We start from the raw sequence: 16314 nt of genomic DNA on the forward strand, positions 1-16314 counted from the left end.
TATAGGTTAGAGGATCGTTGGGTCTTGGATTAGGAGGTAAGGGTTTTTTTTTGTTTTTCCCTTCCTTTATGTAGCGTGTGAACGATTCCCAGTTGCTTGAAATAGAATTAACTGGCTAAATTATATATAAGTTAAAAAAACATCATGGATCAAGATGTGTAAGACACGTGAAAGTCTTGGCTACCCTTCACTTCGCCAACCCAAACTTTGCCTAACCTACCTCAGATGGTGTTAGCAAGGTAGGGTCTCCTCAAGATCAAAATCTCTTACAGGGATTGTCCTCGTCACTAAACATATATATCTTCATGGGAGTGTTTATCTATCCAGCCTCGTAACACCTGCGCATAATTGGTTCATATTGAGTGCTGCATTACTTTAAGCTAGAAGAAGAACAGCATTATCTTTTCTGTTTTTTTTTTTAATTAACATGGGTGTCTCAACAACAACAATCACATACCTCAACTAATTTTACAAGTGATCAAATTAACAACCATGAATAATCCTGATCAGAAACAAATCTAAGCTGGAGGTACCCTTCTCTTGTAAGAAAAAGAAGTGGTGACAGCACTCTAGTCTAGATAGGGCTTGTAGGCACAGGTGTACAAGTCCAAAAACTGTGGCATCCGTCCACATGCATCTCCCATCTTTTCTTGCAAAAGTCCAGTGGCTGCAAACACTTTAAAAGTCCAGATACATGTTAGTAGAATTTTTTGTCAATTATCCAAACAACCCATCGAGCTTGCAAGTACTTCCTACATCAAATAATACATAACATAGATGTAGAGACTAGAGAGTCCTCTACGTAGGATTTGGTCCCTTGTCTATAGCTACTACGTATAGCGCATGCTCTCTGTTGTTTGCAGTACGTGGTTCTGACAACTAATTAAGACAGATCAGTATCGAAGGGAAGAAAGCTTGTGCGTGAGAGATTAATGGACGTAGTCAAGGACATTCAGTTTTTGTTGTCTTTGGGGTGAGTTCGGCCGGCAATCTAAAGGATGTTAGATACTATGAATGATGCTGATGGAGTGTGTTTTTTAAAACAAACTTAATTTTAAAAATATATTAAAATGAGTGTTTTCAGATTTTTTTAAAATTTTTTAACATAAATATATCAATATCATAAAAAATACTAAAAAAAAATATTAATTTAATATTTTTTCAATCCAAAAATACTTTTAAAAAATACATAAAATAAAAGTAAAAATTACATCAAACACCCTCTAAATTACTAAATTAGGAGAAAGTGTTTGTTACCTTAACTTGAAGTTATGCATACTAATTTTGTTTAGATAACTCATTTAGTGATTAAACTTGGGGAAACCTCTCTTCAGCTCCATTAATCTAGTTTCAAAATTTCTTATTTTTCAATTTAAGGCAATTAAAATATTATATTCAATATGCAATTTCTTTTTCTTTAGTAATGGTATATGTCTAGCAGCCCTCTTTGACGAAAGCAATGTCGATAAGAGGTGACAGGAGCAATGGTATCTGTCGAGCAGCCCTCTTTGACGTGCGTAATGATGTTACATGATTTAACTTTCTACTATCTTTTTGTAAAAACATCTTGATTCTCCTTGTCTCCCCCATCTCCAAGCGTGAAGTCTGCTAGTATAGCAGTTGATAGATGTCAAGTCCTCAGTGTTTTGAGAACCCACCGAAACTGACTCCAGATTATGGAGCAGGGACAGTCCAAGAGCTTGGTGGCCTTAAAACCTATGTTACTGGTGCTTCAGATTCCAAGCTAGCCATCCTTCTCATTGCCGATGCTTTTGGTAAGAGCCCACCAAGCCCGCCCCCGCGCCCCACACCCCCCCCCCCTTCTATTTCTTGATTTCCACTTTCGTAGGTTTGATTTTGAGACGGGCTTTCTATTCTCTGTGAAAGAGTGTTTATTTAGAAAATTACTATACTGATTGGCCTGTTATCTCATCTTTAAACGTATTTTTCCAGGTTATGAAGCTCCGAATTTGAGGTAACATAATTCTCTCATTTGCTAGAATGAAGTTTGGTGTTTCCATGGCCAGTTTTTTAATCTCAATTCATTGGCTCTTGACTTTGTTATTTAACAGACCATTTTTAAGATTCAATTCAGAAGGGAAAATAAAATGAGGCTAGGGAAAATCAATTAGCGCTCACCTTTATTTTCTAATCATATTATTTAAATAATTGTTATAAAACCTGATTTGGCTCAAGAGGTCTTAACATCTAATCATATGAAGTAAATTTTATATTGAATTAAGTTGATAGTTCATCTAATTAAATCTAATTGACCTAATGATTTAACCCGCAAATCAGTTGAATTGAGTGAGACAGAACATGATTTGACTTTTTTAAGTTTTTTTTCAAAGCTGCAATGCTGTAACAATGTTATTTTAGAGCAGAGTTCAATAACTATCATATTGATATCATCTATTGATTGGAAAAATAGCCCATCCAGATAAAACATTTCATGTTATTGATCAAAGGACAAAACCAATTCTGAGTTTTAACTTTTAACAGTAAAATTCATGTTCAACCTCCACAAAGTATACCTATTATAGAAGGAAATAAATCTGGCTTTGCAATGCTTATGTTCTTGCTCAAGTGTCCTACCCCAAGACTGGGGCAAGGAACAGGTGCGCAACTGAACAGCCTCTATATATTCTACGAGTATAATACTGAGTTGAGCTTATTTGTCTTCACTGTCCAAAATATCTCCCTGTTGCACTTGGGGCATCACAACAAGAATACTTGCCCTGATATCACTTATCTCATCAAAATAATTATGTAGTTTCATTGTTCTTGATGTGAAGGAAGCTTGCAGACAAAGTTGCAGCTGCTGGATTCTTCGTAGTAGTTCCTGATTTTTTTTATGGTGATCCGGTTGATCTAAGCAGGCCTGGCTTTGATATAGAGGCATGGAAAAAACTCCATAACACGGTGAGTATCTAGAGTAATTTCATAAATACCGAAACACATGACTTGGACCAGATGAAAGCCTTCATGCATGTGTTTTAATGAGCTAGTTTCGAGTTTAATCTCAGTTAATCTCTTATAGGACAAAGGACATGAAGATGCAAAACTGGTAATTGCCACTCTAAAAAGTAAGGGTGTGAATTCCATTGGCGCGGCAGGTTTTTGCTGGGGAGGTGAGTCATTCTCCCTCGTAGCTAAGACCTTGCTCAAACTAGAACAAGCTCTTATCTAGTGGACTGGAAGGATCAACTTGGCTTGTAGTATTTGATTATTCATATTTGTTTCAGGGAACGTGGCAGTGAAATTAGCCAGTTCTAATGATATTCAAGCTGCAGTTATATTGCATCCTGGTCCACTTACCATTGATGAAATTAGAGGAAAGGTTCTTCCCTCGTTTCTTTGTGATTATGAAATGATTTAGGATAAATAGGAAATAACAGATATTTATGCATTACAATTGATGACAAATATATTATATTGTTTCAGAGGTAAAGATTCCAATTGCTGTTCTTGGAGCTGAAATTGACCATTATTCTCCGCCAGAACAATTGAAGGAATTTGGAGAAATTTTATCCGCAAAGTCTCAGGTAATGAGCCCTCAACCTAAAGATTGGCGATTATCTGATAGAGGTTATGTGGTTTAAGGAGATAATATTATGAAACATTTTTCACCTCATCACTTGTAATAATTAACATAGTTAATTATCAAATCTTGCCTAGTTTTACAGGTGGACCAGTGACTTCTCAGAGTTTAGTGTCGAATCGGGTTTCAACTAACATTTTTTTTTAAATTTCTTTTATCCAAAACGATATCATTTTAAACAAAAATAAAATAAAATAAAAATTCAATAAACTCGAGTCAACTAGCCAATCTATGAGATAATCCACCCAAATCATGACTCAAATCTAAATCTTAGACCAGGTCACTGGTTTCTTATAACTATGCTAACTAGCATGATCTAACATTTTGGGTAGAAGGAAAGGGACTTGTGTCTTTGATCATTCCATGCCATGTTGAAATGACATGTTTTGACCCGAAAGCTAACGATGATTCTTCTATTTCCCTTACTATTGATGCTCTAAATTGCATGCTTATGTTTGATTCCTATGTTTTGCAGCTTGCTAGCCTTTTGAAAATATTCCCTGGTGTCAGTCATGGATGGACAGTTCGTTACAATGTCGAGGATGAACCGGCTGTTAAGAGTGCTGAAGAAGCTCACCGCGACATGTTACACTGGTTTACCAAGTTTGTCAAGTGAAAGAACCAACAATTAATGGTGCAGACAAGATTTGTCAGTACTATTGTTGGGGAGATTTGTATTGGTCGAGGTCGCTTAGGCCTCTACCTAGCCTGTATGTGTGAGGACTTACTCACAAGATTAGACATAACTTAAAAGCCTAAAATAATGAATTTTGGGGGCATCTCGTGTATTCCTTGCTCACGTATGAAACTCAACAAATATCATTACCATGATAAATATAATAATTTTTGTACCGTTCATTTGCAAGAATGCGAAGGCATTGATATCTCTTTAGGAGAGTGCCAATAACACTGCCAAGAGATGGATAGATATACGGTTCAGAATCTAATCCCAAACCAAATCTTCTAGTTTTTGGTTGAGGTTTTTTTATATTAATTAAGTTTAGTATTGTGGTATAGATTGTTTTTTATTTTAAAAAATATTAGAATAATTTTAAATTTTTAACATAAACACATAAAAAATTATTAACAAATAATCAATTTAATAATTTTTTAAATAAAATATACTTAAAAACAATTACTTTACTTCCAAACACTCAGGAACAATCACTAGTACTTTTGAAGCTAAATAAATAAAATTGCCCATTTGACTAAAAAGTATGGCCATCAATATTTTCATGGGGCGTCCCAATAATTAAAACTTTTTTTTTTTATTTGGGAATTTCTAGTACAAAACTGAACACTCTAAGAGAGGTGAATGGGATATTGAAATTAGGGTACAAAAATAGGTGACAGTAATATCTTGTTTAACTCACAACAATTGGGTGGCGTGAGCAACAAAGCCAAACAAACCCTTAACACTTGAATCCTTAACATAGTTCAGGTTTATTAATCTTTTCACTCCCATTGCTAATGCCACTCTTCTTGGTGTTTCCACTCTCATAACACACGCCTATCAAGTCCAGACAAATTGCTACATCCAGTTTAATAGACCAGGCTTGACTCTTATTTCAACATGTTTCTTCTCTCCTATATAATCTCCAATTTTGTTTCTAATTCCCTGTTTTTAATTAATTGTATACTTATTTATACTTGTCAGTGATCTTCATAAGCTTCTAAATTCCATTTTAAATCCTTTCTCTCTTTAATGACAAGAAATCGTGACTCGAATCCCATCAGACTCTATGTAGCTAATTGTCACCTATTTTTGTAGCTAATTGGCATAATTATCACTTGAATCAAAGTTTAAAAGCTTCAAGAATATTTTTTATTTTTTATAGCCTTTGTTATGTAGAGGTTATATTTGGTCTCATGTAATAATTTCTTGTTTTTATATAGGTGTAGCAAAAGTTTTGTCAAAGATTATATGCTCTAATGCTGCATCATTGCAAGACAATGGTGCCCTATGGCCCCTTTCTCTTTAGAGTGGATAAGAATTAAGGAACAGTAGATCATGCAAGTGCTTCATGTATGGATACAGTGAAGGCACCAAGTCTTGTCTCCTTGATGAGCACTCAGAGGTGCCCCACTTTTGAGTTTCAACTCTCATGTTGACATTCGCTTGCATGAGGAGTAGTTTCAGAGAAATTCAGTCAAGTCTGCTACACTTTGATGACAACACAATGCAGTCTGAAACTGACTACATTCATTGAAATGATTTAAACGAATTATATATGTTCAAAGACATGAATAATTGCTTATATAAGTACATTCTGATGGCTTTGTACTCGTGTTATTGACTAGTTAAGTTAGATGAATTAAGTGGTGATGGCCAGTCTTGCAATATCTGATTAAGTGCTAGGTTGCTAGATGTAATTTTTATAAGCGTCCATGAGCTTCTAGCTCAATCTGTATCCATATCCCTATTCCTTGAGAGGACTCCGACTCGAGACTCTCCCTTGTACCCAAACAAATAAACCTTTGCAGATATTTGGAAACTATGGCATTTGAACTTCGGATTGTTACAATATTAAATTGGGTTGGTTACTTCATAAGCTATAGGGCATAGCAAACAATGATCAAAAGACCAGCGTGGCCTGTATAGAATCAGAAGCTAGGAACTGGAGTTATTTTTGGGTAAATTCTTGAAGAAAATATCAGGTGAAATGCATTAATATTCGAGGAATTTCATTTTGTTTTTTGTTTTTTCATGTGCCTCACCTAACCATTTAAGTTTTTGAATTGAGATGTTTTTTAACATGTATAGAAGAAAAACCGGCTAAATTCCCATTTGTCCAAGAATTGCATTTTGGTTAATTACTGTGCTTGTGGAATGATGATCTGAGAAGAATATTAGCTTATGAAATTTGTTGTCAGGATAGTAGTCATAGTGTTATTGGTCCTGAAATTAACTTTCAAAGAGGATTTCTTCCCATGGACTTACAAGGATATTCTCATAATGTAACGAGTGAATATTTCTAACAACTTACTCAATGTTCATTGATTTTTTTTGCGTTTTAGAAGATTAAGTGTCTTGATCGTCCCAGGTCAATACCTTGTGGAAGATTTGAGGCATTCCTGCTGTGAGTTTGAGATAGTTCTCTGTCAAAAATGTTGAATTATTCTTTCTGACAAACAGGTCCAAATACCTTGCTAGTCAACTCCACTATCTGGGCCAGGTTTGATTTTTGCATCCTTTCATTGAATCTTCACCGCTTTTGGTATTTTACCTATAACATTTACTCTACTCTTTGACTATAACTGGCCTAGTGCTTTGGTATGACATTGAATTCTCTTGCAGCACATATTCTCTAATCCTTCTGTTTACACCATTGTTGAACAAAGATTCTGTGGGAACAATTCCATGCTGGTGATGTTGTCACTCTGCTAGTTATTGGTGCCACTTAAAAGGAATTGCTTCTGTAAATGGCTACATTGGCACCTAATTTTGTCTCCCGGCTATGTTTTTGAAGCTACTTTCAAAATACCACTGCCTTCAGCTTCTTCTGAATGTAAATGCTGGCATCTGAATTAAGGACAGAAGTAGTGCACTCTAGATTGCTGAAAAGATTTTTGTCTTACAAATTGTGCAGAGCTTGTGCTTGTGCTGAATTCAAATTTATTTTAATTAATGATAATGAGTTTCCTGAACAGTGATTAGAAGTCCCATTATATTCTTCCAGTCAATTTGCTACTTGATTAGGCACTCTTCATCTCTAAAATTGTCACTCTGCATCTACATAGTTTCAATATCACCTAGGTTTGTATGAGGATTTTGTCATAATAGTCGAACCAATGACAGTGGAACATAATCTTCAATTAGTGCCTATTTTATCCAAGATCAGCAACGTATTTTCTCCAGGATTGAAAATAATGCAACACCATTATTACTCTTGTCACTATCCCTAATCCTACATGATTTAGGTACCATGGGACCTACTGCTTTCCGCCCATAAACATGAGTTCTGACTTGGAAGTTGAAGGCAGTTCTTCAGAACCATATCTCAGCGATGCCTGCCATTATTTGCCTCTAAATGTGGTAGTGCATTAAGTATATCAACGTCAATAGTACTGTTCAAACCTGTTAGGTGAGTGCCTAGCGAATAATCGTCGGTGTTTACGTTTGTCTGGTACATGAATTCTGTCATTTTGAGTCTCTTGCCTCGACATATTACATCAGTAACAGTTTTTTCATGTAAAACGAGATATGATTGAAAGCATGGATTGCTTCTTTGTGTTTGTTTCTTACTTTTTCCAGTATAATCTGTATCAGCTTGAAGCTGTGGTCCCATAGAATCACAATTGTGAACTCTTTTATTATCACTCATTGCCTCTTTCATACTTCTGGATTTCATGCGGAAACATAGGTCCTTTCAATCAAACACTATACGTAAACATTACTGACAATCAGAAGCTCAAATCCTTTGCAGTTGAACCACAGAATCCTGGAAACTACATCAGTGTGGGCTAAGTCTATGTCCTTTCAGTGGCCATTCTAGTCACTTGATAGGAACCTTGGAGCAACTCCTTCCAATAGAGGATCCTTTCAAGAAGCCCTTTTTATGAATGCTATAAATTTTCCCTCCAAGTACATTCATAGATCTCTGGCAGATGTCAGTCCAGTACATCAGATGGGCCATGTGTGGTGGTTAGCATATTAAATCATGTTTTCAGGCACAAATTTTAGTATCATCATTCATCTTGGATAAAACAGTTTGAAAATCTTGTACTCTGTTAGTGAAATGCCTGATTTTAACAGCCACATCCATGATGCATAAAAAACCGATACTGCTTGTGTCATGATCCGAATTCTAAGTCTATGACCGCCAACACAAGAACGGTGCTATAAAGACATTCTATTTATACTAAACCTCAAAACATATATATTATAAACAAAACTGTTTAGAATTAGTACAGTAGTTCATAAATTTCAAAATATTATATTACATAAAACCAATAAAATCAAATATCACTTTAAAATAATTTATAATACTCATTACACTGTCAAAATCAAAACTTTAACTAAAACAATTTAATAGTGGAGTATCTATGACATCGAATCAAAACTTAAAAGGAAAGCTTTGCGAAACAAGTAAGGCATACCGACCAAAACTAAGAAACAAGAGCACTTAACAAAATCTACCTGTTAACAGAAACTAAAATCCTGAAATAATATTAAAAATAAAAGGTGAGTTCAACCAATTCAGTGAGAGAATAATATTTAATAAACATTTTAGATATTAATAGTTTGCAAGTCGATTTATTTTGATATACACACACATTAAGCATATTGTCATAAAATAATAGAATATATGTCAGAGATCAGATGACACTCAAAGATAATCATTGTGGGAGGATCAATCGTCATAAACTGATAACTCTCTCATTAGTTAGGTATACAAAACACCACATGCACATAGATCAACTACTCTCCATTAGCATAAAGTTACTAACAAGTCTTATATTAAGATATAATATATATTCACATCATTATCAAAGCAATGTATATCATATCAAATAGAATTTAATTTAATAAAATACGAGTGCAAATCCAAGAATAGATGAGTACTTAGAAAATAAAGCAACAAATATAAATATTCAAGAAATTAACTAGTTGTACTCATCATATAATCAATACACATATTTATTTATATTACATGCATATTAAAAATTATCTCACTTACTTGAAAAATATAGAAATAAAAGGAATATCAGATAAAAGACCCAAAAATCCTATTGAAGATTGTTAGAAGTATCTACAACAAATATACATAATATACTAAAAAAGAACATAAATAAAAGACTCCAATGCGTAAGAGAAAACTAGGTTTAGTCTCTTAAGTTTAGGGACTAAGATGCTAATTTTTAGAAATCAAGGACCAAAACATAATTTTACTATAATTAGATTACCAAACTGTAAATGTTAAAAATACATAACCATATTGAAATTTCACCCATAATCCATCTTGAATTCCATCTAGAATCTCAATTTACATTCAAGGGACCAAATTATGATTTCCCAAAGTTTAAGGACTAGACTGTAAATCTCCAAAAAATAGAGGGATTAAACTGAAAATTACTCAAATCAAATATCAAACTGAGATTTATCATCCTTAACCTCATAAGAATATTGCCAAGAATTCCAAAATACATTTCAGGGTTAAATTTTCATAAATCAATGACTAAAATAAAATTTTATCATTTTTAACCTCAAGACCACTCTGTTCAGATTTTTCAGTAAAGTTAAAATAAATTTCTTAATCCATAACAAATTAATTCACAAATTTTTATTTTTAACAACACAGCCAAAATCAATCACTTAACCTTAAACTCATAATAATCATAAATCAATCTTAACAACATAAACTTCAAATCTTTATAAACCCTAATCTTTTTTTTAATCCTTCCATAAACAAATCAAAATAACATAAAAAAAAACCTACCAAAAAAATAATCTAAATTGACTGGAACTTGCAACAAATTCATGGTTGTTCACCTTTTGTTGACAAAGATGCTCGCTATCGCAGTTATAAAATTCGGTCCAATCTGGCAGGTTAACTTGATACCCTGCCGAACCATAGTCTGCATTATTGTCTCACAGGATATTTCTTCTCAACTGTTTAACCTTTGATCTTCTTTACTTTTATCTGGGGTTTTTACCAAGTTAATCTATTGAGAGCTTGGGGGAAGTATGTAAATGTACTGGCATTATGTTGTTCATCCAGTGAATCACAATTAGACGCTTCCTTTGAAAACCAAGTGCTCTTGAATGGAGAATTAACAAACTCAGAGAGGATACAAAAGCAGATTTTGGTAATAAATTGTACTTATGCTAGATTTTTTGAGGTAATTTCTAAAAATTGAAGAGAAAGAAGAGGAAAGAAAATCCTGCACTTAAAACGAAACAAAGAAGAAAAAAGTGAGCAGCAGGAACACAGAATCAAAATGAACAGCATCATCTCTTAGGAAATAGAATTTCTCCATCTTCCAGGTGTCTTTCTAGTCTGTTCTTCAGGAGCTGCAACCTGAGACCCGATTTCGTTGTTTTCCAAATTTGTCATCTTGGTAAATTTGCTAAGTTTCTTCCACCCTGTGGTCCATGCTGATGTTTGTTTCTTATTTGTCATTTTATCAAACTTTCTCTGCAAATTTTCCATGTCATTCTGGAGCTCAAGGTATTTAGCCTTCACGGTTTCGAGTTCAAACTTGAGAGTGTTAATGTCCTTCTTAGCTGTTGCCCATCCTTCTTGGAATGACAGTGGTGTCCCTTCAAGTAGAGTTTTTCTGTTTGATATCATAGGCTGGTACTGAGCTTCACTAGATTCTTTCAGGGTATTGTTTGCTAATGAATTGCTTATTTTCACCTGCTCAGAAAAGAGTACCTGGACTACAACTCTAAGTGGTAATCTTTCATTTTGAGCAGCATGCATGCAAGCATCAATTGAGAGTTTTTGGCAGTCCATCACCCGACAGAGGCGCTTCCTTTCATGCTCAGATAATGATGGATGAGCCTGTTGAATAGTGATCCAGAAAGTATTTCAAAAAAAGAAATTTGCATTTTCAAATTGCTTAACATATGGCTAAAGTATAGAATACTTGAACTATAATTTAATTTCTTTCCTTTGAAGCTTTCTTCATGAAACTAGGCTTACATTTCTGCTAATTCCTTATCACATCAGTTTCTTAGTTAGCAATAGCTTTCTGCCAACTCCTTCAAGCTGATAAATTCATTTTTGACATTGTTACTGCTTTCGTTGTCCTGATGAGCTATATCTGATTATGATGGAAAGAAATGTCTGCCTGTGGTCATGGTTTTACAGGGGGGACCATTATATGTGATAGTATGTCTTCTTCCTCTTTGACCTGAGGGTATGTCTTTTTCAAATTTATAATTTATTTCCAATTATCATATGCTCTTTGTCTACATCTATGCACTGGTATGCCTACTTATCAACAGGTTCACATGCACAATTTGGTCCTGTTTCTAGACCTCTAATCAGCACTCTCTATTTCAAGTACCTAAAGCTCAAATTTGAACGAGGCTTCTTACTTATAGAGTCCTAAAAATAAATTCTGTAAATACAAATAAGGAGAAGGAAAGGAATTACCTTAAGATAAGAATCGATTGCTCTATAGAGTCCATCGTCGCAGGTCCTTGCGGATTCAGGCAAAGCTTCTGCCAGTACCTGGAACTTCGTCAGTGAAAGGTTTCTATCTCTTGACACCTCTGTAAGATAACTGTCAACAAGCCTTGCTACTCTCATTTTGGAACTTGTATTAGCACTCCTTTGAGTTCCATCGTGCATATTTTTGTCAGAAAATGTTTGTCTGCTTGGACTTGAACTTTCTGTTTGTTCTTGAACCAGAAAATGCTCGAGAAGTCTCTGAACAAGATCCACATCAAACAAAGTTTCATTTTTATTGTAAGAAGGTACTAGAAGGTCTGCCAAAGTAGCCTGTTCAAACTGCATTCCGACGCGCTTCTCCAATTCAGTAACCAGAGCAGGTGCCACTTTCAACATGTTTGCCATTCTCAGCAGGCGAAGAAGGAAGCTGCAAGAGACACTATCCTTCTGTGGCGGGATTATGCTGATTAGGCTCTCGATGATCATCCGTTGATCTTTGGCCTGAACTGTTGGGGTGTCATCTTTAGTTCCTGCCACAATCATATGGAGTCCACCTTTCCAACTGATGCCTCCACTACTACTATTACTATTACTGTTGCTGCTATTGCTTGCTTCATCTATAAAACCTCCCCCATTTTGAATCAAACCTGGAAGCCATTTTCCTGCATAATGCACTATTGCAGCTCCAATCAATTCAAACCTCATACCCTTTACCTTGATTGCAGTAATGACTCTAACAAAGTGATCAATCCTAAGGATTGAAACATCTTCAAACCACCAATCAGGAGGAACTTGGGAGTTTCTACTAGGACTTGAATCCTTCATCTCATTCCATTTTGGACTAGAAACTTTAGGGGGTTTTCCTTTGTATGCCCACCTTATTCCTTTAGGATTGGCACAAGCCTTCCAAGCAATGGACTCGCTGCATCTTCGAACAATCTGAAGGTTCTCCGCCCATGGTGAGAGCTTCTCACTGCTTTTCAATACCAATATAGAATCTCTCCATGAAGATAGCACCACGTAACTGAGAAATGCTTCGGTTTTGAAAATAAGATTGCCTTCTTCCAAGTCCTCTGTCATTTCAAGGTACTCTGCAGCACATCTGAGGCCAGAGATATTGGCTGCTGTTAGATCAACAGCAATTCCATAGCAGAATTTTGCTGCAAGCTCAAACGCCTCCGGTCCACCCGGAAGATCATCCAATGCTACCTTGTTAAGGTCCAGGTCACGCGATTCGTATATTAGTCTATTCATTTTTCCACTCCTTGAAAGCAACGGATACTTTCACAGGAACAGAAACAACAAAAAAAGGGTCAGTAACACAATTCTTAAACTATCTTCTTGTTATTGAATTCTGAAATACAGAAGCTTAAGAGGAGAGAAATTCGAGCATCACAAGAGAAAAATAAGTACCTTATGCAAGTGGAAATTTACATCTCCAACCTGAACTAGAAAATCACTTGGAATATCAGTTGCGACATACCTGCATATCAATCAAATCCCACCTAATATTTCAGAAGTTCATGTGCAAAACAAGCTAAACTACTAGCCTGAAGAAGAACCATTTCAAACTCGTCTATGCTCAAACTTTGTCATGATACTATAGACATGACATAAAAAAAGACAAGCAACCAACCGAAAGTCGAAGAATCTCATAGTTTACAGTATGAAACTTTACTAAAGTTTTTATTTTTCAGATGCATACCATGAGTGGTCTCTTTGCTCAAATCCATCAGTCTTGACACCATGCTTGCTCGAGGAAAGGATTCCATTTCCATAATCTCTACCAGTAACAGATTCACTCTCAGAGTCCCACATGATGTCGAAACAAGAAAATCCAAGAAAGCCTGAGCAGGGTTTTTCTCAGGAAAAGAGCCCTTCTAAAACAGAGTTGAAGCAGAGAAAACAAGCAACAAAAGCAGGCAAAACAACAAGTAAAACAACACAGAGGGTTGATGAGAAAGAAAAGGACAAGAACCCCACATGGGGGTGCTTGGAATTATCTCTCAACTGTCGGCTTCTTGAGGATTTTCAAGAGACTCTCTTACATTACAGTCTGTGAAGTAATGGGCATGGAATTTCGCACTGGTTTTGGATCATTTTGAGCTAGCTTGCATAATTCTTAAGACACTTCTCTTTCTTCATAGCTCTGCGCACAAAATACTGAAACATTCAGTTTCTAATCTTTCATATCATGCTTTTTTGTGATTTGTTTTCCCTTTGTGTTTTCTCTTTTCATTCATTTTTTTGCTACTATTGATCACATTCCAAGACAACATTCTTATGTGGACAAGAGAGAATGGGAAGTTAAAAGTAACAGGAATTATATTTATGGGAGTGGACCATCACTTTTAATGATTTTGGTTCCTTCCCATTACCGTGCAAAGGAATATTGATTTTTGAGTTTTGAAAGTATTTCTTAAAAAAATTTAATTTATTTTGTTTCAAATTAATAATTTATAGTATTTTTAAATCATTTTAATGTGTTAATGTTAAAAATAATTTTTTTAAAAAAATATTATTTTTATACATTTCCAAGTAAAAAGTACTTAAAAAACAATAATAACACACTCTAAAACATCTCCTAAATACCTCGATTAAATTTCTACTTCTCATTTACAACAAACTTGTGCCTGCTTGTTGTTTTCAACTCTATTTCATTGTGTTTTAAATGTGTATTTGTCTTAAAAATACATTGATTTTAATATACTGATGTTAAAAATAAAAAAAATATTTTGATGCATTTCCAAACTTGAAAAACATCTTTGACTATAGATCCTGCCTCAATCATGAGATAGTCGAGTTAACTTGCAAGAATCAAATTTTTTTATTTAAATAATGACATTTTAGTTTTTAAATTAAATAATATTATTTTAATAAAAAAATCAAATTAAAAACTGAAACACAGCAACACAGAACCAGATTTTATAACTATGATAACAAAAATCTTTGGGAACAAAAGTGAACAATCATGGTTTGAACCAAAACTAGTGGTAAATTCAGAGAAATCTTATTGTCTAGAAACATGTACAAATGCATGCAGAAGCAAGATCAAAATTCAATTTGCTGTGGCATCATTGGTAGGTCCATTAGTTTCAGTTAAAGGAGTGTTTTATTTATTTATTTAATTTTTGTGTCAGCAAGAAATGATAAGCATGCCCCCCCATCCATCCATAGACTGACTAGCTAGCTAGCTGGATTGGTAACAAGTATTTTTGGCCTTTTTATAAGGCTGGTGATGGCCTTCTTCCCCACTCATCTGAAGCACTCTAGAAATACAGAGACTTTTTTACTATTTGGAGATGTGTATTTGATTGATTATTGTCTGGGATTTGACTCCATGTCCTTTTGCCTCTTCCATCCTGACCCTACCTCCCATTATCTATTTTTCTCTTTTTCCAATTTTTGTGTTGTTTATATGCACAATGTGTATCTATTATTCCCCCCCCCCCTGGTTTTACAGCTAATTAAGTGATTCTCTTATGGTTAATTTGTGTGTACTGAAATCAAGCTCTCTTTTCCAGGTTATTTGGGTAAGAATTATTGTTTTTTTTTTGAAGATTTTACTTTTATGGCTCAAGTTGAATCTTGAATTTTTGTTATTAAAGTAGAAATAAATTGTGACTTGACTATCAAGTCTTAGATATAAATCCAGAGGGGCTAGACTTACGGATGAACTTGCAACTCGGCAAATATAGTTCTTGGACTACTACAAGTTGAAAAAAAGAGAGGGTAAAAGTCTTCATATTACTTGTTCGAATGCCCTGAATTACCGGGTCACTAAATATTTATTTTATTATTAATTTTAGAATCTTAAAAATTAGTTAAAATATACGTAAGCTGACTCAAATATTCATAATTACTAAAATAAAAGAGTAAAGAATTGACCTTCTAATTCAATTAAAAAACTTAGCTTAATATGCGACTCAATTAATCCAAGATAAAATTTATTGTTTATTTTTTTATAAAATTAACATGATTTTGATGTTATATTTTAAAAAATTAAGTAAACTTGGATTGATTTTTTCGATCGGCTCCTTGCCCGGACTCGTTTTATAACTATACTATCAAGCCAACAATTTGTATATGTTTATAAGTGCATTATTATGATGAATAAACTTGAGAGAGCATTAAGTATTTCAGGAGTGCAAAATCATATCATTAAGATGATGAACATATGGCCTTAGATTGTTGTTATCGCATGTGTAATTATGTTAATTTGTTTTCCAGAATAATAATGTTGATCATTAATTAAGATTTTCTCATCTTTCAGGTGTTGACTCCTTCATCATCATCTTGTAAACTTTCCTTTGCGGATCCCACATATATTAGTAACATGTAAACCGCATTGATATTGAAATTTCAATGGAAGATCTGACATGAATTCTTGGAAGAAGATAGTAACTACTCAATAAGCTGGTGGGACAAACATTCCATGACCATTACACACCCATGCCAACTTTTTTTTTTGTGTTTTTGTTATTTGAAAAATATTTTTTAATTAAAATTATTTATTTAATTTAAAAAACACCTAAAAAGATTTGTGGGATGCTGAGGAGTTGGATTTTCTCCCTGTGTTATTATTTAATA

General features: G+C 34.3%; 2 protein-coding genes and 1 long non-coding RNA gene across 4 annotated transcripts; 2 read left to right on the forward strand and 1 right to left on the reverse strand.

The window, feature by feature from the left end:
• The first annotated feature begins 1415 nt into the window (after window positions 1–1415).
• On the forward strand, window positions 1416–4459 carry LOC133672885 (endo-1,3;1,4-beta-D-glucanase-like). Of its 2 annotated transcripts, none has more exons than XM_062093442.1 (7): window positions 1416–1775; window positions 1954–1975; window positions 2796–2922; window positions 3041–3086; window positions 3246–3333; window positions 3443–3545; window positions 4077–4459. In XM_062093442.1, the coding sequence occupies exons 1-7, from the start codon at window positions 1628–1630 to the stop codon at window positions 4215–4217; spliced, it is 675 nt and encodes a 224-aa protein (XP_061949426.1). In that variant the 5' UTR covers window positions 1416–1627; the 3' UTR covers window positions 4218–4459. The 2 variants fall into 2 exon arrangements, with proteins under 2 accessions (XP_061949426.1, XP_061949425.1); XM_062093441.1 differs by having other exon boundaries at window positions 1422–1775; window positions 3041–3131.
• A 5886-nt stretch (window positions 4460–10345) lies between these two features.
• Window positions 10346–13560, reverse strand: LOC133672298 (root phototropism protein 3-like). Its single transcript, XM_062092675.1, has 4 exons — window positions 13430–13560; window positions 13138–13207; window positions 11707–13005; window positions 10346–11109 (listed from the first exon to the last, which is right to left on the reverse strand). The coding sequence occupies exons 1-4, from the start codon at window positions 13540–13542 to the stop codon at window positions 10561–10563; spliced, it is 2031 nt and encodes a 676-aa protein (XP_061948659.1). The 5' UTR covers window positions 13543–13560; the 3' UTR covers window positions 10346–10560.
• Window positions 11687–13932, forward strand: LOC133672299 (uncharacterized). Its single transcript, XR_009834828.1, has 3 exons — window positions 11687–11827; window positions 11965–13036; window positions 13422–13932. It is a non-coding gene; the product is annotated as an uncharacterized LOC133672299 (long non-coding RNA).
• The last annotated feature ends 2382 nt before the right edge of the window (window positions 13933–16314 follow it).

This window comes from Populus nigra, chromosome 14, assembly GCF_951802175.1.
Source record: "Populus nigra chromosome 14, ddPopNigr1.1, whole genome shotgun sequence".
Lineage (NCBI taxonomy): Eukaryota > Viridiplantae > Streptophyta > Magnoliopsida > Malpighiales > Salicaceae > Populus > Populus nigra.

What these genes read in the sequence shown, in the direction of transcription:
- LOC133672885 (XM_062093441.1), top strand. Translation starts at nt 1,628, where the DNA reads ATGTCAAGTCCTCAGTGTTTTGAGAACCCACCGAAACTGACTCCAGAT. An exon ending in GGAAAAAACTCCATAACACG is followed by an intron (nt 2,923 to 3,040) that starts GTGAGTATCTAG and finishes AATCTCTTATAG; the next exon opens with GACAAAGGACATGAAGATGC. An exon ending in TTTTATCCGCAAAGTCTCAG is followed by an intron (nt 3,546 to 4,076) that starts GTAATGAGCCCT and finishes TATGTTTTGCAG; the next exon opens with CTTGCTAGCCTTTTGAAAAT.
- LOC133672298 (XM_062092675.1), bottom strand. Translation starts at nt 13,542, where the DNA reads ATGTGGGACTCTGAGAGTGAATCTGTTACTGGTAGAGATTATGGAAAT. An exon ending in TAAATTTCCACTTGCATAAG is followed by an intron (nt 13,006 to 13,137) that starts GTACTTATTTTT and finishes TTCCTGTGAAAG; the next exon opens with TATCCGTTGCTTTCAAGGAG. An exon ending in CAATCGATTCTTATCTTAAG is followed by an intron (nt 11,110 to 11,706) that starts GTAATTCCTTTC and finishes ACTATTCAACAG; the next exon opens with GCTCATCCATCATTATCTGA.